Genomic DNA, 26,963 nt, shown 5'->3' with positions numbered 1-26,963 from the left:
TACATAAGCGCGCCTCAATAGCTACTTAGTCAACGCGGGTCAAATATTTTACTATTCTGTTGAGGCGGGCTTTTTTAGTGTTCGCTTCTACAGAAGCTGTTGAAGGGGGCTTTCCTTGCCCGCCTCAATAGATAGAAGCTGTTGAAGGGGGCTTTTAATTGCCCGCCTCAATAGGGTCTATCTGTTGAAGGGGGCTTTTAATTGCCCGCCTCAATAGGCTACATTAAATTTTAAAAAAATAAAACCACCGCCAAACAGATCGATAAGCGCACTCTTCTCTTCACATCTCTTCTCTTCACATCTCTTCTCTTCACCGCGCGACTCCACCACCACCATAACCACCACCACCACCTTCCTCACCGCGCGGCTCCACCACCACCATCTGAAGGAGAGTTTCCCCACCGTCGTCTTCCCTATCTCGGTTGACTCTGTTTCACACAGTGCCGCAATATATCAAGGTTAGGTTATAATTGATTCTTGTTTTGCTTGGTCTTAAAATTCAGTTTCTCTTCAATTAGTTGAGCATAATGAGTTGATTATGCAGAGAATTTAGGCTAATGTTTCAATATTGGATGAATTTACAAATTAGGGTTTGATATTTGTGGTTTTTCTAGTTCAGTTACAAAATAGATGTTAGGTTAAATTTTTCTAGTTCAGTTACAAAATAGAAGTTAGTGATATGGGTTTTGTGTCTAAATGATGAAGGTCTCTTTTATGGTGATGGTTTATGTAAGCTATGTGAGTAGCTCGATCCAAAGTATGCAGATGAAATGAAGTGTTTGAACTTTTAAGTGGAGCGAATCGATATGAATCTGTTGAAAATATGTCTGCATAAAATATACTCATGTGTTCATTGTAATATTGATAGTTTATTAATGATGTAAACTAATCGTTGATATTGGATTGTAGCTTTATAGGCTCTAAAATTACCATAGCTTGATGTATTCACTATAGTATATTGTGATGTTTTTTGTACACGCTTATCTACAATATTCTGATGTATGACAGTGGAGACTGTTGTTGCTGCTGCTTTGATTTTCAAGTTCTTTTAGTTCCATTTTTATTATGCTACAATATTGCTCTTGCTATTGTTGAGTTCCTATTCTGGGGTTTTGTGAGATCGGAAACTGTCCATAGACAGCTGCCTGTGGGGCTTTGACAGGTTCAACAAGGACTAAAATAGGTGCAACAATAAACTTTGTCACCTTCTACTTGGTTGCATTGCCTGTACTAGTTGTTATGGCATTTTCGGTCAAGGTTGGATTTATCGGTCTGTGGTTTGGGCTCGCAGCAGCTCAACCAGCTGGTGTACCTGATGCAACCAGCTGGTGTACCTGATATAGCCTGCTACAGTATCTGATAATAACGCAGATTGTAAACACTTCTTTATTGCAAGTATTATGTTAACGGTGTGAAAAAAACTAGTCTGCCCCCCTAGAGATTTTTTTAGTCTTTTTTTGTTTCTTGGTTAATCAAGCCAGGTCGTCGAGCACCTGTCAAAATTTGAAAATGTATGCACAGTCCGCAGCAAACCTCCGTGCCTCTTCCTTTGCCGAGGACCAGTCTCATATTAACTAGTTCTACTTACAAGGCTTTTGACTATGGCTGAGTATGAGTAGTGCCAGGTGCTTGTAGCTTAACTCTTGCATAGTTGCATGCATAGGGGCTCATTCAGTTATCCATCCTGTTGCATGGAAACAAACTGTGGTTTGATATTTAACTTAAGAAAGGACTTTAATAACCAAATTAGGAGATTCAATAGCTATGTTATTTTATGTGGAGCTTTTTCCTTTCTGTTACTTTTCAACTAAATCTAATAGCATTTGCTTACTTCTAATTTTCAAGGGAGATGAAGCATCATTGCAAAAAGCGCTGCATTTGGTGTACAACCTCAATCAGGACTGTGTAGATGTTCTGTTTTATGCTTCTTGGTGCCAGTTCTCGAGGAACTTCAGACCAAGCTATTCAACCCTGTCTTCCTTATATCCATCTATTCCTCATTTTGCAATAGAAGAATCAGCCATCAGACCAAGGTTTGGACTTAAAACCAAATCTTAGTTTTTTTTAACTCACCAGTTCTACGCACTGATCTGCACAGCTCAGATCAGAACTGTGCAGATCAATGCACAGAACTGATCAGAACTGACCAGTTCTGTGCACTGATCTGCACAGTTCTGATCTGAGCTGTGCAGATCAATGCACAGAACTGATCAGAACTGACCAGTTTTGTGCACTGATCTGCACAGTTCTGATCTGAGCTGTGCAGATCAGTGCACAGAACTGATCAGAACTGACCAGTTCTGTGCACTGATCTGCACAGTTCTGATCTGAGCTGTGCAGATCAGTGCACAGAACTGATCAGAACTGACCAGTTCTGTGCACTGATCTGCACAGTTCTGATCTGAGCTGTGCAGATCAGTGCACATAACTGCACAGTTCTGATCAGTTTTGTCCACTGATCTGCACAGTTCTGATCTGGGCAGTGCAGATCAGTGCACAGAACAGAACTGATCAGTGCACTGAGAAGCTAAAACAGTACTTCATGCATGTAAATTACACCTTCAAACATGTAAATTACACCATACTGTAAGCAAAGTATCAAATTGTAAACAAAGTCATCTTCAAAACGGTTTTTATGTACTTATCCATCATCAACCACCAGAAAGCAAACATCAGAAACTAAGCTAGTATAGTTCGTGTGTCAAAATTAAGATTGCATCATTAGAGAACAAAGATCTTATGCCAAGCTAGTATAGTTCTTGTGTCAAAATTAAGAATTTGTGGCTTGATTTATCTAATTCTGTGTAAAACCTTGTGTTATTAGAAATGAGTCGTCGTTGGATGTACGGTGACCATACTACGGTGGAATACTTGAGTGGGGTTGAGGAGTTCCTTAGATGTGCTTTAGCACACCAACGGAATACGAAAGCCGCAAAGATCTATTGTCCTTGCCATGATTGTAACAATGTAAGGCGGTTAGCTGATATTGATGAAATTGAGGATCATTTATTTCGTCGTGGGTTTAAGCAAGATTACCATGTCTGGTTTTGGCATGGTGAGAAAATACTTGATCGTCCAAGTTCTAGTGTGAATGAATTTGATGTTCTGGCAGAGAGTGATGAGAGTGATGAGAGTGATTCTGATATTTCTGAGAATAATGAGATGGATGATGATGAGCAAGAAGATAATGAAATAAATGAAATGATGGATGCGGTGAAAGATCACTTGAATGAACGACCTCACATACTCGAGCAGGTATTAAAGGCTGCTGAGACGCCTTTGTACCCTGGGTGTACAAAATTCAAATTGTTAGAATGTGTGGCATCACTTTCCAACTTGAAAGCGGAGAGTGGTTGGACCGAAGAAAGTTTCACGAAATTATTGAAACGACTAGGTCTTTGGTTTCCCGATGGCAATGACATTCCCACCTCTGCCTATTATGCCAACAAATTGACGAATCCCTTAGGCTTAGAGGCCGTCAAGATAGATGCTTGCCCAAATGATTGTATTCTTTACAGAAAAGAGTATGAAAAATTGGATAAGTGTCCAACGTGTTCTATGTCGCGTTACAAGCGTAAAGGGGCCAATTCAGCTAAGAGGGGACCGCCCGCCAAGGTATTGTGGTATCTTCCGATCATACCTAGGTTTGAGCGCTTGTTCTCCGTAAAGAAGAATGCTAAGTATCTGAGGTGGCATGCGGAAGGGAGGAAGAAAGATGAATTCCTTAGACATCCGGCTGATTCTCCTCAATGGAGAACTATTGATAAGAAGTATCCTGAATTTGGCAAGGAGGTTAGAAATCTGAGACTTGCTCTATGTACAGATGGGATGAATCCATACGGCTCTCTGAGTAGTCAGCATAGCACTTGGCCGGTTCTTCTTGCAATTTACAATCTTCCTCCATGGTTGTGTATGAAACGCAAGTATATCATGTTGTCACTCCTCATCTCAGGGCCTAAGCAGCCAGGACATGATATAGATGTGTATCTCGCTCCACTCATAGATGATTTGAAATTGTTGTGGAATGAAGGTGTTCCAATGTTCGATGCTCACACCAACTCAAACTTTACATTGCGGGCAATGGTTTTCTGTACCATAAATGATTTTCCGGCCTATGGAAACTTGTCTGGGTACAAAACCAAAGGAGAACAAGCATGCCCTATATGTGAAGAGGACATGAAGCCCACACGGTTGGATCATTTCAAGAAAAATATCTACCCAGATTTCAGGAAGCACCTTAGTCGATATCATCCTTATCGTAAGAAGAAGAAGGAATTCAATGGGTTCACCGAGGAAGGAGTAGCTCGTACACCTTTGACAGGATCACAAGTTTATGAACGTATCAAAAATGTTGAAACCAAATACGGTAAGTGCTTCAAGTCCAAGTCTAAAAAGGGTGTTTTATGGAAGAAAGTGTCTCCATTATGGGATCTTCCCTACTGGAAAGATTTGTCGGTTAGGCATTGTCTCGATGTAATGCACATTGAGAAAAATGTGTGCGATGCTATCATCGGGACTTTGCTAAACATACCAGGAAAGACCAAGGACAATGAGAATGTGCGGAAAGATATGAAAAAGAAGAATATTCGACCAGATTTGTGGCCTGTTAAAAAAAAGGATGGTACAAAGACCTTTCTGCCTCCAGCGTGTTACACAATGTCGAGAAAGGAGAAGAAGAAGTTTTGTGAGTGCTTACATGGCATTAAGGTTCCCTCGGGATATTCGTCGAATGTTAAGCGCCTAGTGTCTCTCTCGGACCTTAGGTTGATTGGTATGAAGTCTCATGATTGTCATGCACTGATTAATGTATTTTTGCCAATTGCACTTCGTGGGATATTGCCGAAACACGTGAGACATGTTATAACAAAACTTTGTTTGTTTTTCAATTCCATATGTGCTAAGGTGATTGATCCGGAGACTTTGGATGCTTTGCACAATGATGTTGTTGAAACTCTATGTCGATTTGAAATGTATTTTCCGCCTTCTTTCTTTGATATAATGGTGCATTTGATTGTCCATTTAGTTCGCGAAGTCAAGTTATGTGGTCCGGTGTTCTTAAGATGGATGTATCCTTTTGAGAGATTTTTTAAGACTTTAAAGGACAAAGCAAGGAATCCGGCTAATCCAGAGGGTAGTATCATTCGGGGAGTCCTTAAAGAAGAGATTTCTGGATATCTAGCTGAGTTTTTGTCAAGCCTTGAACCAATAGGACTTCCAAAATCTCGACATGTTGGTAGGCTCGCAGGGGAGGGAGTAATTGGTAAAAATGTGATATCTCCTCCATCGGAGAGGAAGAAGAAGGCACATCTTTGTGTGTTGCAGCATCTTACAGAGGTTCATCCTTATTTAGAAAAGCATCTGCTTGAATTGCAACATTGTAATCCTAAGTTGAAGGAAAGAGCGTTGATGCGGGAACATAATCGCACATTTATTGAATGGTTTAAGAAGGAAGTTGGAAAGAAACAAGACCATGATGTTTCTGATACGATCAAGTGGTTATCTCGAGGTCCTCGACTATGTGTTCGATCTTTTGAAGGATATGATATCAATGGGTTCACATTCTACACTAGAAGGCAAGATGAAAAGAGTGTAGTGCAAAATAGTGGAGTAAAGGTTGTTGCATCATCTAGGGTCTATGCAAGCGCTAAGGATAAAAGGCCGGTTGATTCAACACAATCATATTATGGTGTTATCGAAGAAATATGGGAGCTTGATTATACCTATTTTGTGATCCCTGTTTTTCGGTGTCAGTGGGCTAACAACCAAAATGGTGTGAAGCGAGATGAAATTTTCCCGGGTTTAACCTTGGTGAATTTTGATCGACTAAGTGACAGTGACGAGCCATTCATTCTAGCATCACTAGCTAAGCAAGTTTTTTATGTGGTTGACAATATTGATCCTAGATGGCGTGTTGTTGCCCAAGGAAAAAGACATATTTTGGGTATTGATGATGTTGTAGATGAAGATGAGTATGATGAGTATGATGACACACCTCCGTTACCAATGGTTGTTCAACCATTGCCAGAAGAGGAGGATGCAAATAATACTAATCATATGCGTACAGATCATACGGAAGGAATATTGGTTACGAATCGTAATTGAAACATACATGTGTAAGTTCGGGCTTCACTTCTGATGCATTGTTGAAGTTTTTGACTTTGTTCTTTCTATTCATATCTGAAAGCCTGTGCGCCTTGGAATTTTTGTTATCTTGACTACTTAAATTTGAATAGTGAAGGATACTTGTGGATATTAATTCATATTTTTTTTCTAAAAATTCAACCCCAATCAATTGCCACTTGTATTGTGAAGAGGAATTGCAGTGATAGTCTCCTACTTTATCCCTCCTATTTAAGTTACTGAGAGTCTGATACTTCTAATAACTTGACTAACTTTATCTGGTTTTTTCACACAGGTGTAAACTTGGTGAATGTCGTATCCTCTTATGTGAGCCAGGTTCCAAGCACAGGTTGCAGAAATTGCAGTTGAATTTTCCTAGGTTAGTTTTCAGTACATTTTGTCTAATAATATCAATTACCTGTTCTTGTTTGCATGGCTTTGTGATTGGTAACTTAGTTTCTGATGTTTGCTTTCTGGTGGTTGATGATGGATAAGTACATAAAAACCGTTTTGAAGATGACTTTGTTTACAATTTGATACTTTGCTTACAGTATGGTGTAATTTACATGTTTGAAGGTGAAGATTTGAACTCCAGAATCATCAAATTAGACCAGGAATCAAATTTGACATATATTGCATTTTATCAATCCACGAGAACTGCAAGTAGCACAAGGAATATGCACTGATCAGAACTGTGCAGTTATGTGCACTGATCTGCACAGCTCAGATCAGAACTGTGCAGATCAGTGCACAGAACTGTGCAGTTCTGTGCACTGATCTGCACAGCTCAGATCAGAACTGTGCAGATCAGTGCACAGAACTGGTCAGTTCTGATCAGTTCTGTGCACTGATCTGCACAGCTCAGATCAGAACTGTGCAGATCAGTGCACAGAACTGGTCAGTTCTGATCAGTTCTGTGCACTGATCTGCACAGCTCAGATCAGAACTGTGCAGATCAGTGCACAGAACTGGTCAGTTCTGATCAGTTCTGTGCATTGATCTGCACAGTTCAGATCAGAACTGTGCAGATCAGTGCACAGAACTGGTCAGTTCTGATCAGTTCTATGCATTGATCTGCACAGTTCTGATCTGAGCTGTGCAGATCAGTGCGTAGAACTGGTGAGTTATGATTTTTTTTTGGGTTGTTTTTTTAGGTGAGGTTTGATTTGGGATTGTTTTGCATGTTAGGTGTAATACCATAAGGCCATTATTTTAGGTATAGCTTTGTAAATGGCCAATTGTAGCATTTTGCTCTCTTTTCTAAGTATTGCTCCCTTTACTAAGTATTGCTCTCTTTTCTTTGTTGCAGGACCGTAGCTACCATGGATGATCATCGTGATAATGAAATACAGGGAATTGATGGAGCTAGTCATCCTACGGGGGAATCACAAGGTACCAACACTAGTAAAAAGACCAAATTCCGTGGTCCGTCAAAAGGAGTTCAAGCCAAAAAGCCTATGCATCTTCAGTATAATCAATATGGAATCCCCGATGGAGAATGGTCAGGAGAATACGGGAAGCAAGTTGGGTCTTGTGCTGCTAGAATTAACATTAATGTGAAAGAATATTCAACGTTAGATGAACACACAAAGAAGGGGTTTTGGGAGGAGACCAAGGTAAACATTGAATAAAAACTTGATTTGTATTCTCCTAGATTATCTATTTGTGTAGCATACGTTTCTAACAATCTCTTATCCATAAAATTAACAGCTTCTGTTCCACATTATTGATGATCCGGCTAAAAGGAGAGAAAAATATTTTCATATGTGTGTGGCGAAACGCTTTGGAGCTTTCAAGTCCAGGTTAACGCGGCGTTGGATAACTAAGAAAGAAAAAATGCCGAAACATCAGACAAATGACATGCCTTGGGACATCTACCATCAAATCACAGAGGATGATTGGAAAACATTTGTGATAGAACGAAACAAGCCGGAGATGTTGGTAATAATGAATTTACTTTGCTAGATATTTTTTTATATAATTATATGATTAGTTTGTTGTTGCCATCTTTAAATGTTCGACATGTTCTTTATGTGTTTTTTGACAGGTTCGTAGAGAAAAAACAAGTAAAAGTGCATTACAAAACAAGCACCCACATCGCACAGGCCAAAAGGGTTATGTTAGAAAGAGACCAGAGTGGATAAATGATGGGCGACTACCGCCAGAGGCAGCTTTAACCCTCTCAAGTGGCTCCTCCTCAGTGACCTCATCACTCACCACAGCGCCAGATAGATTTAAGAAGTTTAGATCAGTAGAGTGGATCTTGGCTCATCAAGTTAAAAACAAAGAGGGAAAGTGGGAAGTTGACCCGAATGATAAAGAAGCCGTAAATATTGCTAAGATGGCTGTAAGTGCATATGAAATTTTACGTTCTATATCCTTTTCTTTCCTAATTCCTAGTTCTATTGCTAAGATTGCTTCTCCTTTCCATCATGTATACCATCTAATTTTTACTTTCCTAATTCTTATAGTTGGAGTACATAGAAGAAGAGGGAAAAGGAAATATTTCATTCACCCAGGGAGAAGATGCCCTCACCAAGGCTATGGGAAAAAAGGATCACCGTGGGCGTGTCAAGGCAACAGGTGGAGTTAATGTCGGTTACAAAGTTGCTTTCGGTCCAATAGACCGAAGTAGTAGATGTGGCCATATTGAACCATCACCGGAGGCTATCGAATCAATCAGAGCTTCGGTGAGAAGGGAGTTTGAAGATCAATTAGAGAGAAAGGTGGCGGAGGCCCTCCAAAACCAACTAGCCACATTGAAAGCAACCGGTCAACTACACACCCTCTCTACCCCCGCACTTGATTCTTCTCTTGTAAGTGATGAGTTTGATGTTAACCGTGCACTCGTAACCTGTTGTCCGAGTTCATCGCAGCAACCACGCGAGCTGAAGGTATATATTCTCTATAGTGCATACACTCAAAACACCCCTAGCTAGGTTTTTAATATTGTACTTTGTAGTGATTTCTGAAATTTTGTAAATTTATTTGTGAAGGCCATAACTCCATGTCGTCTTGCCCTTGAGGATAAAGTTTTGGGTAACAAAGTGATAGTGGCAGATGGTATGGCGTACCCATTGGATGGTTCGTTGCACCAACACTTTAGATCGATGAAGCCTAGTCATTATAAGGTCCAAGTTGATTGTATTTACGACGGACATGATGATGACACTCTTCCGGTACCTACTGGAGATGGATTCAATAACTTAGGCAGGGCTCTTGCTAGTTTTGTGCAATGGCCAATTCACTTGGTGATTTTCGAAGAAGACGAGGTATAACTTTTTTATTATTAATTGTCATTCATTGCGTTATGCATCTGTTTAGAATTAGATTCAGAGCCTTGAACTCCTTTGGTTTCTACCTCTGTTTAGGAGTACTCTACTCCACGCCCAACAAAGAAGTCCAGGAGTCAGATTTTTGAAGAGGTGGTTGGTAGCTCCAAAGAGAAGAAAAACGAATTAATTGTCAAAGAGAAGACAACAGAATTAGTTGTCAAAGATAAGACAACAGAATTAATTGTCAAAGAGAAGGCAACACTTGATTTAGGGTCCAAAGAGAAGACAACACTGAAGTTAACGGCCAAGGTAAACCATATGCTTCCCACTCCCCTGTGCTTCAACACTGAAATCAAAACTGAACTTTTCATGCTAGCTTAACATTATTGTTACAGGGAAATTCATGCTCAAATAAGTTGGAGTCGAAATCGAAGTCGAAGAACTCTAAGACGGCCAAAGAGATGGTAGGTAGTTGTGATCGTAAAACTGAAGAATCAGCCGCCAAAAGTAAGAAGCAAAATTTGGCAGACGACACAATTCAAGGTCTTGGCCCATCATGCAATTATTTGAAGTTTATCATCAATACGGCGCCCGGTGATGTATATAAAAATACTTCAATCCCATTGCCCGCTTCGGTTTGGCATTATGACGAAGATCGACAAACTTATGTAAATGAGGTTGACGTTGAAGAGTTCCTTAGAGGGGCGTGCCTCAACATTTCAGTGATCCAAGTCTATATGATGTAAACTTTTCCATCGATATTTTTGTTTTTGGTTTTGTCAACTATAATAGTTTTTGAAATTTTTGCATTATACATTTACTTTGTAGGTGTTTATTCCACGAACACACCTTTGCATTTGACAACTCTCAGATTGGGTTTGTTTGTCCCGAGGCAATGTCAAGCTCTAGAATCAAGGCCAACCCTCAGGCTGCATCAATGTATTTGAAAGTAGTTTTCAATGCTGAAATTGAAAAGGAGAAGAAGGGTGATCCTAACATTACCAAGTGGTTTTTGATCCCATACCATCAAGAGTAAGTGTTAGAGATTGATCGATATTTGGTAAATAGCTATGTTATTGTTATTTTCATGCATAAGGTTGCAATAACATTTATATATAATGCAGAAATCATTGGATTTTGTACGTGTTAGACCTACGTAGAGGTTGTGCGTATATTTTCGACTCTGCGATAGGTTCCAACCGAGAAAATAGTGCATGGGGAATCTTGTGTTTGTAAGTTACTTTCAATTCTTTTTAAGTTATTTCTTTTCGTGCCGAATCAGATTCATGAAGTTTTACTCAACTTCCAGGGCATACCAAGTGTACAAGTTTAATGATGGGATTTGTCCGAATAGAGCGACTATGCAGGGGTTGAAAGGCTTCCATGTAAAGGTATATCATGCTTACTAATTAGCTTTACTTTTTTTTTTGGGTAACTACTTGGATATATAATTTATGATTTATCTCCAAATCAGTGTGCTCAACAAGTCGGCGCCCACGAGTGTGGCTATTACGTTATGAAGTTCATGCATGAAATAGTCACGTTACACCATAACACTGATGAGCGGTTAGACAATGTTCGTTCTTTTACCATATGTTAGTTGAACTACTAATACTAGTACTTTTACGTAGTAGAATTCTTAATTTACAAGTAGCATTACTTATCATGTTACTTATTTCAGGCTTACACTCCAAGAAATGCGCCTTATACCGATGAGGAAATAGATGTGGTTCGTGAGCAATGGGCTAAGTTTTTTACAACCGAGTATTTATTTACTTAGGTTGTTTAGACACAAAGATGGAAGCGTTTATATCTTCATGGATTTGGTAAAGTTCTTTAATTTTTCCATAATTACAAGTCTGCTGGATTTGCTAATTTATTGCTTTGAATACTAATCTGCTGGTCTTGCTGCTGTTGCATGTGAATTCTGATCTGGTGGTCTTTAGAATTTCACTTCCATCTGTGTGTTTCTCCTCTGTTTACTTCTGTTTAGAGCTAAAATGACATTTCCGCTCCCAACTTTGAACTAAAAAACCTAAGGACTCATTTGATTCTTATTACATGTCTAATATGCATAGTTTTAACTTTCTAAGACTCATTCGAATCTATTTATGCACATTTAAGGCTCATTAGGTCGTTATAGGTCATGTTTAGAGCTAAAATGACATTTCCGCTCCCAACTTTGAACTAAAGAACCTAAGGACTCATTTGATTCTTATTACATGACTAATATACATAGTTTTAACTTTCTAAAACTCATTCGAATCTATTTATGCACATTTAAGGCTCATTAGGTCGTTATAGGTCATGTTTAGAGCTAAAATGACATTTCCGCTCCCAACTTTGAACTAAAGAACCTAAGGACTCATTTGATTCTTATTACATGACTAATATACATAGTTTTAACTTTCTAAAACTCATTCGAATCTATTTATGCACATTTAAGGCTCATTAGGTCGTTATAGGTCATGTTTAGAGCTAAAATGACATTTCCGCTCCCAACTTTGAACTAAAAAACCTAAGGACTCATTTGATTCTTATTACATGATTAATATGCATAGTTTTAACTTTCTAAAACTCATTCGAATCTATTTATGCACATTTAAGGCTCATTAGGTCGTTATAGGTCATGTTTAGAGCTAAAATGACATTTCCGCTCCCAACTTTGAACTAAAAAACCTAAGGACTCATTTGATTCTTATTACATGATTAATATGCATAGTTTTAACTTTCTAAGACTCATTCGAATCTATTTATGCACATTTAAGGCTCATTAGGTCGTTATAGGTCATGTTTAGAGTTAAAATGACATTTCCGCTCCCAACTTTGAACTAAAGAACCTAAGGACTCATTTGATTCTTATTACATGACTAATATACATAGTTTTAACTTTCTAAAACTCATTCGAATCTATTTATGCACATTTAAGGCTCATTAGGTCGTTATAGGTCATGTTTAGAGCTAAAATGACATTTCCGCTCCCAACTTCGAACTAAAGAACCTAAGGACTCATTTGATTCTTATTACATGATTAATATGCATAGTTTTAACTTTCTAAAACTCATTCGAATCTATTTATGCACATTTAAGGCTCATTAGGTCGTTATAGGTCATGTTTAGAGCTAAAATGACATTTCCGCTCCCAACTTTGAACTAAAAAACCTAAGGACTCATTTGATTCTTATTACATGATTAATATGCATAGTTTTAACTTTCTAAGACTCATTCGAATCTATTTATGCACATTTAAGGCTCATTAGGTCGTTATAGGTCATGTTTAGAGTTAAAATGACATTTCCGCTCCCAACTTTGAACTAAAGAACCTAAGGACTCATTTGATTCTTATTACATGACTAATATACATAGTTTTAACTTTCTAAAACTCATTCGAATCTATTTATGCACATTTAAGGCTCATTAGGTCGTTATAGGTCATGTTTAGAGCTAAAATGACATTTCCGCTCCCCACTTTGAACTAAAGAACCTAAGGACTCATTTGATTCTTATTACATGTCTAATATGCATAGTTAAAACTTTCTAAAACTCATTCGAATCTATTTATGCACATTTAAGGCTCATTAGGTCGTTATAGGTCATGTTTAGAGCTAAAATGACATTTCCGCTCCCAACTTTGAACTAAAGAACCTAAGGACTCATTTGATTCTTATTACATGATTAATATGCATAGTTTTAACTTTCTAAAACTCATTCGAATCTATTTATGCACATTTAAGGCTCATTAGGTCGTTATAGGTCATGTTTAGAGCTAAAATGACATTTCCGCTCCCAACTTTGAACTAAAAAACCTAAGGACTCATTTGATTCTTATTACATGTCTAATATGCATAGTTAAAACTTTCTAAAACTCATTCGAATCTATTTATGCACATTTAAGGCTCATTAGGTCGTTATAGGTCATGTTTAGAGCTAAAATGACATTTCCGCTCCCAACTTTGAACTAAAGAACCTAAGGACTCATTTGATTCTTATTACATGACTAATATACATAGTTTTAACTTTCTAAAACTCATTCGAATCTATTTATGCACATTTAAGGCTCATTAGGTCGTTATAGGTCATGTTTAGAGCTAAAATGACATTTCCGCTCCCAACTTTGAACTAAAGAACCTAAGGACTCATTTGATTCTTATTACATGACTAATATACATAGTTTTAACTTTCTAAAACTCATTCGAATCTATTTATGCACATTTAAGGCTCATTAGGTCGTTATAGGTCATGTTTAGAGCTAAAATGACATTTCCGCTCCCAACTTTGAACTAAAAAACCTAAGGACTCATTTGATTCTTATTACATGACTAATATACATAGTTTTAACTTTCTAAAACTCATTCGAATCTATTTATGCACATTTAAGGCTCATTAGGTCGTTATAGGTCATGTTTAGAGCTAAAATGACATTTCCGCTCCCAACTTTGAACTAAAGAACCTAAGGACTCATTTGATTCTTATTACATGTCTAATATGCATAGTTAAAACTTTCTAAAACTCATTCGAATCTATTTATGCACATTTAAGGCTCATTAGGTCGTTATAGGTCATGTTTAGAGCTAAAATGACATTTCCGCTCCCAACTTTGAACTAAAGAACCTAAGGACTCATTTGATTCTTATTACATGATTAATATGCATAGTTTTAACTTTCTAAAACTCATTCGAATCTATTTATGCACATTTAAGGCTCATTAGGTCGTTATAGGTCATGTTTAGAGCTAAAATGACATTTCCGCTCCCAACTTTGAACTAAAAAACCTAAGGACTCATTTGATTCTTATTACATGTCTAATATGCATAGTTAAAACTTTCTAAAACTCATTCGAATCTATTTATGCACATTTAAGGCTCATTAGGTCGTTATAGGTCATGTTTAGAGCTAAAATGACATTTCCGCTCCCAACTTTGAACTAAAGAACCTAAGGACTCATTTGATTCTTATTACATGACTAATATACATAGTTTTAACTTTCTAAAACTCATTCGAATCTATTTATGCACATTTAAGGCTCATTAGGTCGTTATAGGTCATGTTTAGAGCTAAAATGACATTTCCGCTCCCAACTTTGAACTAAAGAACCTAAGGACTCATTTGATTCTTATTACATGACTAATATACATAGTTTTAACTTTCTAAAACTCATTCGAATCTATTTATGCACATTTAAGGCTCATTAGGTCGTTATAGGTCATGTTTAGAGCTAAAATGACATTTCCGCTCCCAACTTTGAACTAAAAAACCTAAGGACTCATTTGATTCTTATTACATGACTAATATACATAGTTTTAACTTTCTAAAACTCATTCGAATCTATTTATGCACATTTAAGGCTCATTAGGTCGTTATAGGTCATGTTTAGAGCTAAAATGACATTTCCGCTCCCAACTTTGAACTAAAGAACCTAAGGACTCATTTGATTCTTATTACATTACTAATATACATAGCTTTAACTTTCTAAAACTCATTCTAATCTACGTATGCACATTTAAGGCTCATTGGGTCGTTATAGGTCAACAACGTACTTAATTATCTCTATAGTCTGCAACTATATCTTTTAATTTTATGCTTCAATGGAATGTAAAGACAATATCGTGAGTGTAAACTTTGGTACTCATATATATTTTCCTTCCATGCAACTTGCAGGCTAGGGATCGAGTCGATTGGAAGAAAGTCAACACGACCTTACTTAAGGTTTGTAATGCATGATCTAAAGGGACCTAAGTGGCTGGATTAGAGACATTTGTTAGATTAGCTCTCTAGCCTTTTGTCTTTAGTTGTTAATATTAGTTGTAATTTGTTAGACTAGCTAGGTGTTTAAAATTTGTAAACATACGTACTATATATACGCTTTGCTCTGTTGGGTTAATATAAATGAAGTTAATGTAATGATTTATTTATCAAAGATAAGCAGATTCATACCTTTGCTATTTTGGTGTTGATTGGGTACAGGTTTCAATACTCAATGGAGTATATATCTAGTTGTGGTTATTGCCGCCTATTTTATATTTTAAAAGAATTTGGAAAAAAAAAAATTAATGTTGTTGAAGGGGGCTTTTAATGTACGCCTCAACAACATATGAACTTTTGGCGCAAAAATAAGGACCTGTTGAGGGGGGAATTTAAGAAGTGAGCCTCAACAGAGGAGGCTGTTGAGGCGGGCTTCTTAAATGCCCCCCTCAACAGGTCCTTATTTTCGCGCTTTCTGTAGAGGTTTTTGAGGCGGGCTTTTGAAAGCCCCCCACAACAGATCACCTGTTGAGGCGAACAAAGCCCGCCTCAACAGATCACTGAGCTGTTGAAGCTACGTCTGTCGCAGCGGGCCTTGTTCGCCTCAATAAACCCAAAATGCCCCCCTCAACAGGTATTTTTTCCACTAGTGATTGAGTTAAAAGGTGCCATACCAAAATATACACTTGCTTGGATATCCTTTACATCAATCTAGTAATAGTTTTCGCTCAGCGAGGTGTTACTTATTGGTCCTAAAGGGGCAAGGTACACAAATAATTGTGAGTACATGTTAGTTTTGGTGAAACTCAACGATATAAGTAAGGAGTCCTTTTATGTCGTGGCAAAAATCGATAGGTTTACCTAATAAGTTCTTAGACGTGCCTATCAACCAAGAGTAGTTTCTAGACTATTAGCAAAAGGCTTTTGCTTACCTAAAATGTTTTAGAATTGAGTCGACAAACTGTGCTTAATTCTTCGATGGTTTTAGGATCTTGGAATCATTTTATTCACACCTGCCGGAACAATAAATTCGAATAAAATGTTAATAACTTGTTTGAATTGCATGATTGCTTTAATTTTCAAGTTATTTATTCATGATAAATGTTTAGACTTTGCATGCTCCAATGAATGTTTTAATTATTGTTTATAATTAAATATCTTGCACTGCCGTAAATCCTTTTAGAAAGGTAACAGTAAATATCCTCGATTGGTAGTGAATCCAAGAACGATTCACGGAAATGAGAGATGTGAGCAATTTTAAAATGTACGTTTCTTTTAGTGACTTTTATGGTTGTTTTCGAGTATCAAAGTCGAATGGCAAACCGATTGGTGCTTGTGAATTCAAAATACAATGTAGTTTTGAGATCATAAAGCATTGAGTTTAAACGCTCAGCCTTACCAATGGTTAACAACCTAATATCTTTGTCCATTTAATTCTCGAATGAGTCTAGTCCCTAGACATTCGAATAGATCGATGCTTAGAGAACTTTAGAAGCTTCTGGTAAGATCATCTAGTTGAAACAAAATATTCAACATAAATTAAAATGGTAAAGAACCTTGTTGGTGATATTGAACATGTCTAAACAAAGTATAAAAGTCAACACTAGAGAATTCAATTCTTAAGACTATAAGAAAGGGTACAAGAAATAGGAAAACAAAGGAACAAATGAAAGGAATTTACAATTCCGTTTCTACCTAAAAGTTAATGTTTAAAGAGAAGTGACCTAGCAATCAAACTTCCTTAGTATCATATACCGCTTGAGGTTCTTACTTCGGTAAAAACTCAAACAATGGAAACTAGTGTACACTAATGGCCTACAAGTAGGAAATGAAGCATGGCAATGCTACATTAGTTGTAGGGTCATCTAGTTTGTTTTAAAGTCCTTCCAAAGGCTGGAACTTAATGGCTATTTTGTTCCACAATCAGCATACCTAAATTTCTGTTTTCAAACACAGAAAGACTCACATTCAGAAGAACAAAAACTATGTTTGTTTGTTTATTTGAATGAAATGGTCATTTACGGGTTGAGTCAATATGCTTGATTAAAACAAACAAATCTTTAACAATAAAACTTTACTAAGTTCAAATCAATCTCTTGATTTGAGTTCCACTAATCTTTGGCATTGTTACTTAGACCATATCAACAAGTTAACATTCAAAAGCTCTATTTTTATGGACTTTTGAAAGTTGATTGATTTCTAGATCATTCAAGACAAGCTAGTCTTACTTGTTGAAGTCTTACTTGTTGAAAGTAACAAAAGATATGAACTATTGTTAGAACGCCTAGACAATAGAATTCAAAGCTAAAGAAAGATTTTATGACTTTATTATTTCACATGGATTTGAGTGAATATAGGTTTATTTACTCAAAGTGATATAAACTTGAATCTGTTTGGCTAGTTCAAAGATTCAGAAGTATAAAATCCCCTTGGCAAGAAATCATAAAGATCTAGGATAGATCATGTTAATGATTACTTGAGACCAAAAATGATCATCAATGATTGTGTGTTGTAATTTCACGATCGAGCTTCATAAGATATGGCATATCTAAGTTGGATTGATCGAAGTCAATTAGTACTTGATTCGATCAATGATGGATTATAAAGACTTTTCCTATAATTTCTAAAACAAAATGCTCAACTACCACCAAACTAAACCAAATTCGTCAAAGCTATTGAAAAGTAATTTCAAAATATCTTTTCATAAAATATATCTAGAAAGTTGCAAAACTCGGTGGGAGCTTAGTGTTTGTCATTCGACAAACTAAGACCCAAGTATAGATATATGTTTCATTGTGATTTATTCAAATGAGACACAAGGGTATTTTTTCTACCACGAATTATGAGAACATAATGTTTGTTTGCTCAAAATAATGTCCTTTTGGAGATTCGTTTCCAAAATGACAAGTGGGAGAAAATAGACCTCGAAAGTTTTCGAGGCGAACAACAAACATAAACGGACATTCCGGAGGCTTTTCGAAGTTCTTTAGAAAATCCAAACACTTATTCTTTGAGGACTTTAGAAGTGGCTTTAAAGAATAGACATCTCTTAGAAGACTTTACAAGTGCTTCAAGGAGAACAGAATATTCAAAGGACTTTCAAGTGGCTATTGATATTCTGTTGTTTGATGTTCTAAACCCATGTAGGCATAGAGTTCAAGTCACTATGAGATTCTTCTATTAGATAGTGAAGAAACCTACAACTTGCAGTCAAACTATTATCATGTAGATTAATGAGTTTGTGACTTGTAAGAAAGCTATGACGAAACCCAGATTCCCTAAAATGGTTAGAGGCCATATATAGACTCAAATGTTTTAGATGGTTAGAGGCCATAAAACATACTCAATGTTTTGATGAAAAAATTGAAATTTTGTTGATTTGCAAGAATAGTTTATTTTAAGGATAAAAACCATCAAATATGAAATTGTGTTCACACACAAAGCTAGATTAGTTGCTAAAGGTTACAAGCAAATTCACGATGTGGATTGTGTTGAAACCTCATGCAAAATCGTAATGCTTAAGTCTATAATTCAAGCAATGATTGCATATTGGTACATATGGCAGTTGGATGACAAAACATCTTCCTCAGTCAAATGTTGGAAGAAACTATGTACATGGTATGTCATAGGATTTGTGGATCCAAATAAATACTTGAAAAGAAAAGCTAGCTTATGAAATCTAAGCACAGATTTAAGCAAGCAATTGGGAATTGGAAATGTATTTTAGTGAAACTAATAAGTATTTTAGTTTCATAAAACGTACATAATTCTTATAGATATATAAGAAGTTTAGTGGGAGTACGTAAAACTTAATTGGTCCTATGTGTATCACACACATATCTCTCTATTGTGAAATAACATTCAAATGCTAATGACTTAGATTTGAGATTATTCATCAATGATGGACCATGGCGAAACTTAGTACATACTGGGTATTAAGATCTATTTACAAAGATCTTATAATATTGTTTTGGATTAAGTAATGGCATTTACTAAATCAAACATGAAATACTCCATTGGAGACATTCGACCCATATGAATAAATCTAAGTAAAGAATGCTTGAACTATGTATAAGCATTTACTAAGTTAAAACATCAAAGGATCTAAGTGAGATTCTTAACCTATATTATATGTCAAAGAATTTAGCTGGATTCAGTATCTACTGAAATTGAATGAGCTATAGTTACATGAATAGAATTCAATTTAGAATTATTCTGCAAAAGAATTTATCATGTATGATATAATATGAGGATCGCCAAAAATGTATCGTATGACTTTAGGCATGACGAACATATACCAATCTCTATTGATCTAAGTGAAGATCAACTAGATTGAGATCAAGAATACTTATGGTACTTAAAAAGGTACATAGGAATAGTTCTTGATTCAAGGAAATAAAGATGTGCTAAATATTGATGCTACACGCATAAACACTGGCAAAGGATCAAGCAAGACCCTATGGAGTTAACCATTGACAAAGACGAGCTATAGAGCATCGTATTTTGAAATGGCAACATGGATTAGAGACCATGAGTTGTTGCTTGGGAAATTAAATTTCTAAGTTCTAAGATATAGTTTGAAAGTCTTCCGCATATCTGTGAACTGCTTGGATAAGTAAATCCAAACAAAGCATCACTAGCAACCTATACAGTTGAAGTAAAAGTACTTATTGCCTAAGAAGCAATAAAATAGAGTTGTTTAAATTAAAGAGTTCTTCATTGAACTTGGGAAGATCACATGTTTGTTGACTTAATGGTTCTTCATTGAAAATGCGTAGAACCACTATTGTAGCAAGAAAGACTAGATCACAAAATAAACATACTCAAAAGATCTTATCATCTATCTCGAAGAACATTCGATGAAAAGGATATTAAGATTGGCAAAGCATGATAACTAAACCTATGAAACAAGTGAGAAGCAACACTCACATTGTAGCACTGGAAATCAAGCATAGCTTTGAATTCCATGAACTGTTTTAAAGATGGGTTTTGAGGCCCATGGTTCTTAAGCAATGGGGTTGAACATTTATCATATATGAAATGTATTTTCATATTCCATTTAATCTTGGTTTAGTATTAAATAATGAGTCCCTTCAATTTGACGATATATTCAAGATAGACTGTCAGGACCAGTCCTGTGACTAAGAAATGTCTATCAAGTGAACTTGAATGTCAAAGGTTGAAAATGGTCCCTAGTCGGAGTTTTCTATAAAATTGGACGCATAGAAAACGTTAGACGACTAGAATGCAAGATGACTAGTAGTTCTGTTTCTTGAACTATGTGGACATGGCAATGTCATAATCATTTGCATAGATACTTACTTTGGGAAGACTAGTATCGGACAAGACCTATGAAACTTTACTGTAAGAGATGAAAATCTGTCATAAGTAAATTTCATTAAAATTATTAGACACTAAATCCTCAATACCTGAGTGATTTGAGATTACTTGTTTGAGAACTGGTTGCTTTGACGTTGACCAACCGTCGCACTGTAAAAGGAGGCTATAAAGGCAACGCTCAGGTAATCACCTATCAAACGAAGTCTAATCTCAAGATCGCAAGATTGGGATTGTCCTCCCATAAATCGGGATGAGATGCTTAAAAGTTGTACAAGGCCACTCGGAGAGCTAGAAACAGTGAAATACATGGCCGTGCTCGGATGAATCATAGGCTATGATTATCTGTTTATTTGATCAGTTGAACTCTGAAACCGAGAAACACCTCTGGACATAATAAGGATGACAACTCTTACCTTATGTTCAAGAGCAAGCATCGAGCGACAAAGGAATTAGGAAATGCACACTTGTCCCTAAGGACAAGTGGGAGACTGAAGGAAATAATGCCCTTGGTCCAAGTATGCATTCTATGTTAAGTCTAATAAATGCGGTTCAGTATTAATTAACAAGTTAATAATTCAGTGAGATCAAGTGAGCTGAATGCCTAGCTAGAGGCCGCTTCAGTTCAAGTGGAATTAATGATATTAATCCACAGCTTACTCTTGACTGAACCCGTAGGGTCACACAAATAGTACGTAAACGGATCAAGTATTTAATGGCATTAAATACTCTATCTATGGATATTTGGAATCGACGGATCTTGGTTTCAGTGGGAGCTGAGATCGTCACAAGCAAGAAATGAATACTCCGGAAACGATGATATTGCCGGAAACGGAAATATGGATCGTATCGGAAATATAAATATTATCCAAGTCGTAGATGTTGCCGGAAACGGAAACATGGTACGTATCGGAAAATATTATCGGAATCGGAAATATTGCCGGAAAAGGAAATATTGTCAGAATCGGAAATATTATCGGAATCGGAAAATAATTCCGGAAACGGAAATATTAAATATTTGTTCGAAACGGAAATTAATTCCGGAATCGGAAATATTAAATATTGTTCGTATCGGAAATGAATTCCGGAATCGGGAATTTAATCGGAAGCGTATCGTACGAATTAGCATCGGACGAGGCCCGCTAGACGAAGGCCCAGCACGAAGCCAGGCCATCGCCCAGCGAGCCGCACGCAGCAACGCACGCCTCGACCAGGCCCAGCGCAAGGCCAGGCCCAGCCAAGGGCGCGCGCGCGCACAGCACTGCACATGGGTTGTGCGCCTGTCGTGGGCCGCAAGGCCTGCGCGGGTGCACGGCTTGTACGATGCGTGTGCGGGAAATCCTAATCCTATTAGGATTTGTGCAAAGATTAAAATCCTAATCCTATTAGATTTGCTTTGTTATTTAGAGTCCTAATAAAGTTCTAATTAGAAAATCCACATCCTAGAAGAATTACAATTCCTTTTTCATACTCCTATAAATAAGTGCCTAGGGTCACAATTTATGGGTACGATTGAAGTATTCAAAGGGTAAGTTTTTGAAATATAAATCAGCCATACACTTCCAATAAGAGCCGAAAATCCTAAGCACCTTAAGGGCGATTCTAGTTGGTCTAACTTGAGGCGGATCCGGACGTACTGTGGACTATCTACGGAGGGACGACATTTGGAGTCCTAAAGACTTGTTCTTGTTCGGTTCGGGCGCAGCTAGGGAAGGCACGCTACAACATGTATGCATCTATTCTATGCTAAATGATTATGTGTAAATAATATGCTTTCCTGGCTTTATGGTTTTTCCGCATGATTTATGAATTGTCATATGTATCATAACCTAACAATCACTACCATGAATGTTATAAATGTTTACCAGTGATATTGTGCTTCCTTGAGAGAAGACTAGTGGTCATGAACTTGCGGGTATGCTTTATCACTTAATGAATTCTCACTGAACTCTTTGCTTCCTTTTTGAAAGTCTGCGAGAGTTTTTTTTGTTTATTTACAACTTTTTTCTTTCGGTGTCGTACTTACCAACTCTTGGGCTTAATATGTTTTGCAGAGTCTGCTTTATTTCGCAAGTTTTCAGCTTGGATCAACCCACTAAGGTACCTTCATCATTTGAAACTTGGTTTTTTTCACTTTATACTTTCTGGTTTATGTCTGAGAATCTGATACATCATTTTCTTTCTCATGCCTTATAGTTTGAACCAAAAGACCCTCTTTTTTACCCTTAACCAATCTCTCCCATGCATAGAAAGCTTATAAATTAATGAACAACAACTCCAATGTTCTCGAATATAAATACAAAGCTGTGTTTTCTTATCTGTTTGAATCTAATTGTGATTGCAGTGGGGCCCTCCTCCTAGGTGGAGGTCTGTATAGTGTACTGGATAGAGTTTTCCCTACAACAATGGTGATATAGGTATTTAGAGTTAAAATATATGATAGCTAAGATAGGAGACTCATGGTTCAATTGTCAGAAGTTGATGCTACCTAAAGGATGCGGGTGTTCTTTATCAATGTGAATAATTATTGTTGTTTTTTTTTCATGGGTCTGTATGAATAATAGGATTCGGGTTTCCAGGTATGAATTTCAGATGCAATGTATTCAGGCTAATGAAAGAAAAAGGTGAAACACTTGGGTAGAGTTTTGTATTCAGGCTATTGGTCTTTTTTGTAAGCTTCTTTGTTTGGACCCAATATTTAATCACAATGTTGGCCTTTAACGGGTTTACGTTAGCATCATTATGTTAAGTTTCTATCACTGCATAATTACTTTTATCCAGCTATATAATTTATTCTTATGTGATATAGATATTCATGGGTAATGTAATTTAATGTAATTATGTTTATATATCTCTTCTGAGACATCTAGAATTAACAGCAATATATTATGTAATTTAATATAATTCTATTTTTATTTCTAAATGTTACTACTTTGTGAACATTTTTTATCTAATATTTATATTTAGTGGTTGTAATACAATTTTAAGTTTTTATATAATCCGCACGCATCGCGTGCATATAAAACTAGTTTTTTTTATATCGGTGCTATACATGTACTCTACTTCCAAAATAAATAAATTTCCACTAAATTCTTATAGGATACATAATCTGGAAAATATTTTATTATTAAGAATAAACCATATGAAAGCAAATGTGTGAAAAAAAAAAATCATTTGAACAAGGAAATTTGCCGTGACAGACTAGCCGACAAAAAAAAAAAATCGCGGCGGGGAAACTATGGCGAGCTCCTATATTTTTGATGAGGGAATGGGTTAGCAATGAACAAAGGCTAGAACTACTATTTTAGAAATAACTAGATTTATATTGGTTATTTAGTCTATCTTTTTAAGTTCTAATTTTATCAAGCTTATGATTTTAGAGAGAATATATGATTTAAATATAGGTAATTTTAAAAGTTGAAAGAATATATAAATTAAATAGTGTATTTATATTGAGTGTTAATCGAGAAGATGGAGTGGAAAATGTTGAATGAATATATTGGTGAATTGATGTCGTATGAGGAATATGGAGTGAAAAAGGGGATTGGAGTTGTATAATAAATCAAACAACAAAGAAAATAAAATAAAAAACCAAATTGATGGAGGAAAGAATGGATGACATGTGTCATCTAATCAAATGTGTTGACACATGTCATCTAATCAAATGTGGTTTCCCTTTTTAAATACTAAAGTATAGATTTTTCTTTATATTTTCATTTCTCTTTAGGGGAATGGGTTGTCAAATGTATTCCAAGTATTATATTTAGTACTTCGTATTTCATTTTATGTTTTTTGACAATTAAAATAATTTTAATAATTTTTTTTATTTGAAGTGAGGTAAAGGGTGAGTGAAAGGTGAGTTAAGTTACCTGGAAACTAAAGCTAGACCATAAATGTGAAAGAAAGAAAACTAAAAACTTATACCCCTAACGTTCTCTTAACCCACTATATCTCTGGTAGATATAAATATATTTTTGGGGCAGTAAACTATTTCAAATTAACGCGACTTTATTTAGTGGGCTATACTCGTTGAAGCGCAATTAGAAGGTCGATCATGGTGCACCCTTTTTTTTTTTTGACGAGGTAAGGGAAAATTTCATTAAAATAAAGCCATACGGCATCTACAATCAAAATTTTCCCTAAACAAGAACAAGAACCAATCTAAAATATAATAACAAATTCTTTTTTCCAAATAACTAAATAAACAAATACTGAAGAACGGCTCCGAAATCATGGTATATGTGTAGCCATGAAATAACTTCGATGTCAAAGCATCTTTTTCGTTGGATGGAGGACCTTGTTACAAACGTTATAGTCATCTTGAAAAATGAATCTGCTTCGTATCCCGGATTGATCTTGATCTTCAAAGTGCATACATCATAGAAAAACACAATTTTCACCATGAAATACACAAATAACACTCATCGACTCGATACCAACGCAAAAGCAGAAAACCTTTCGAAAAGAAAGGAGAAAAAACCCTCTCTTTCAAGGGAGAAACGTTCCTCTCTAGCGGAGGAAGCATTATTAAACCTACAAAAACAATAATTAAAGGAAATAACACAAGAAATTAAAACAATTGGGGCTTTCCACCGGTAAAAACCGATGGAAGCCCCTCAAAAATTATCAATGGAGGCTAGGGATTGGAGGAGAGAGCCAGAGAAGAGAGAGAGAAAAAAGTTGTGCGGCACACATCTTTGTGCGCATTGTGACCATGGTGCACCTTAAGAACACTAGTATATAATTGAAAGAACATTTGTTTACGTGAAAAGAACATGAATATATTTTTTATTTATATTTTTAATAAATAATGAAATAATATATTGTTTTTTATAACTAAAAAGTGAAATATTATATTGTATGTTATTTTGCTTATGCGCATATATTCCTTTAATGCACCATAATCACTGTGCACGATGATACTAGTCCACGGATTGAACGGAGTGTGGGAGACAAGAAAGATAAGAAAATTCTCGTTTCTAAAGTGCCCTAGTTAACGGGGATTAAACATCCAACTTCTAAATTGAAATATAAGATGCTCGGATCCCCTATCGGCCATGGCAGTACGCCCAGGTATACGAGAAAACAAATAATTAAAGATTTACAACTGCAGCAGTGGATTGTTGAGTTGCTAGGGCGCAATGAGAATAAGATTATTAAGATATACACTATACAGAGTAGCAGACTAGCAATGTAGTCGTGTAGAGACTGCAGACATGTGAAAAAGTGAGATCGAGTAAGTCCAAAGTTATCAAATAATCAAATACTTCAATTCGTTGTGAGTAGTTGCCCTCGTACCATCACAACAATTCGTCCGTTTCATGTCTTCTTATAAAATAAATGGTACTCCACATATAGACAAAATAAATGGTACAAATAATTACATAATAACAGCATAGAGTTAAGATTTAAGACAAGGACCCCTATATAATAGTGAAGGGTTGTATTGCAATATTTTATTAACGATGTAGTAGTTTCTCAATCTAAAGTTTCGTTTCATTCATTTGTTTTCATTTTAAATAATAAAAAAAGTCATCAATACAATTATTCGACAATATTATTAAGTACTTGTATTAGTTAACAAAACAAAACGATGATTAACTTCGTCCAAAGGGCAAGTGGGTGATTTTTCTCTTTGGTTTTTAGCTCATTTGCTCATAAGTCTACTAGTTAGTTTGATCTTATCTGAATTCATATGAAAATAACTGACCTTATCATAATTTATATTTACTAAAATTGAACTTATTTATGTGTTAAATTATTTATGATGGACTTATCTGAACTGAATTTATATTAACTTTATCTCTAATAATCTGAACTTATTATCACTAAAATAAATCAAAATAAATTAAAATAAGTTGAAACAAACAGAGCCTTAGTATCTAAATATGGCTAATTTTACATACAGTTAACTCAAACAATCAATAGAAACAAAAACAAATCAATTAAACGAGTTGGACCAATAGAAAGCAGTGATAAAGAATGAAACACAAATATAGTACGTATTCCTCCGTATTTTATTAAGTGATACACTTTTCTTATTCGACCGTATTTTAATAAGTGATACTCTTTCTATTTTTAGCATGTTATAGTCTCCACTCCCAATTCTATGAATCTTTCTCCTCACACTTACTTACACCTCTTTTTACTATTAATAAATAATTAACCGTTATCAATTTTGATCTTACAATAAATAATACGGAGTAACTCATGTAGCTAGCCTTAGCTTTAGCTTGTTAATTAAAGTTTTGAAGTGATTAATAAATCTAGTAATCATCAAGTGCTATCTTTTGCAGATATGCAATGACTATTCTTGCCTAACACTCAACGACACTTCTATTCTTGATTTCGTTCCCCGATTAATCATATTTGTCAAACTTAAACCTTACACATGCATTCTTTAATTTTTAAATCAAATTGCACGTTTTCTTTTTATTTTTAACACTATGATATGAACATGCAATACTCCCTCCGTTCATAAGCGTCAGT

General features: G+C 35.9%; 1 protein-coding gene and 1 long non-coding RNA gene across 2 annotated transcripts; both read left to right on the top strand.

Annotated features, from left to right (window-relative positions):
* The first annotated feature begins 1,764 nt into the window (after nucleotides 1-1,764).
* LOC130461580 (uncharacterized) lies at nucleotides 1,765-15,217 on the top strand. The gene is made up of 15 exons (XM_056829732.1): nucleotides 1,765-2,033; nucleotides 6,416-6,499; nucleotides 7,430-7,736; nucleotides 7,831-8,061; nucleotides 8,168-8,467; nucleotides 8,592-9,014; nucleotides 9,117-9,392; nucleotides 9,492-9,704; nucleotides 9,791-10,137; nucleotides 10,224-10,427; nucleotides 10,520-10,627; nucleotides 10,705-10,786; nucleotides 10,870-10,971; nucleotides 11,077-11,221; nucleotides 15,054-15,217. Exons 1-14 carry the CDS (start codon nucleotides 1,765-1,767, stop codon nucleotides 11,173-11,175), a joined length of 3,045 nt encoding a protein of 1,014 aa, XP_056685710.1. The 3' UTR covers nucleotides 11,176-11,221; nucleotides 15,054-15,217.
* A 6,846-nt stretch (nucleotides 15,218-22,063) lies between these two features.
* LOC110789600 (uncharacterized) lies at nucleotides 22,064-23,346 on the top strand. The gene is made up of 3 exons (XR_002533626.2): nucleotides 22,064-22,389; nucleotides 22,529-22,574; nucleotides 22,819-23,346. It is a non-coding gene; the product is annotated as an uncharacterized lncRNA (long non-coding RNA).
* Nucleotides 23,347-26,963: the final 3,617 nt, after the last annotated feature.

This window comes from Spinacia oleracea, chromosome 5 (assembly GCF_020520425.1).
Source record: "Spinacia oleracea cultivar Varoflay chromosome 5, BTI_SOV_V1, whole genome shotgun sequence".
Classification (NCBI taxonomy): domain Eukaryota; kingdom Viridiplantae; phylum Streptophyta; class Magnoliopsida; order Caryophyllales; family Amaranthaceae; genus Spinacia; species Spinacia oleracea.
The sequence above is the reverse complement of the archived record's forward strand: the minus strand, read 5'-3'. Positions and strand labels throughout refer to the sequence as shown.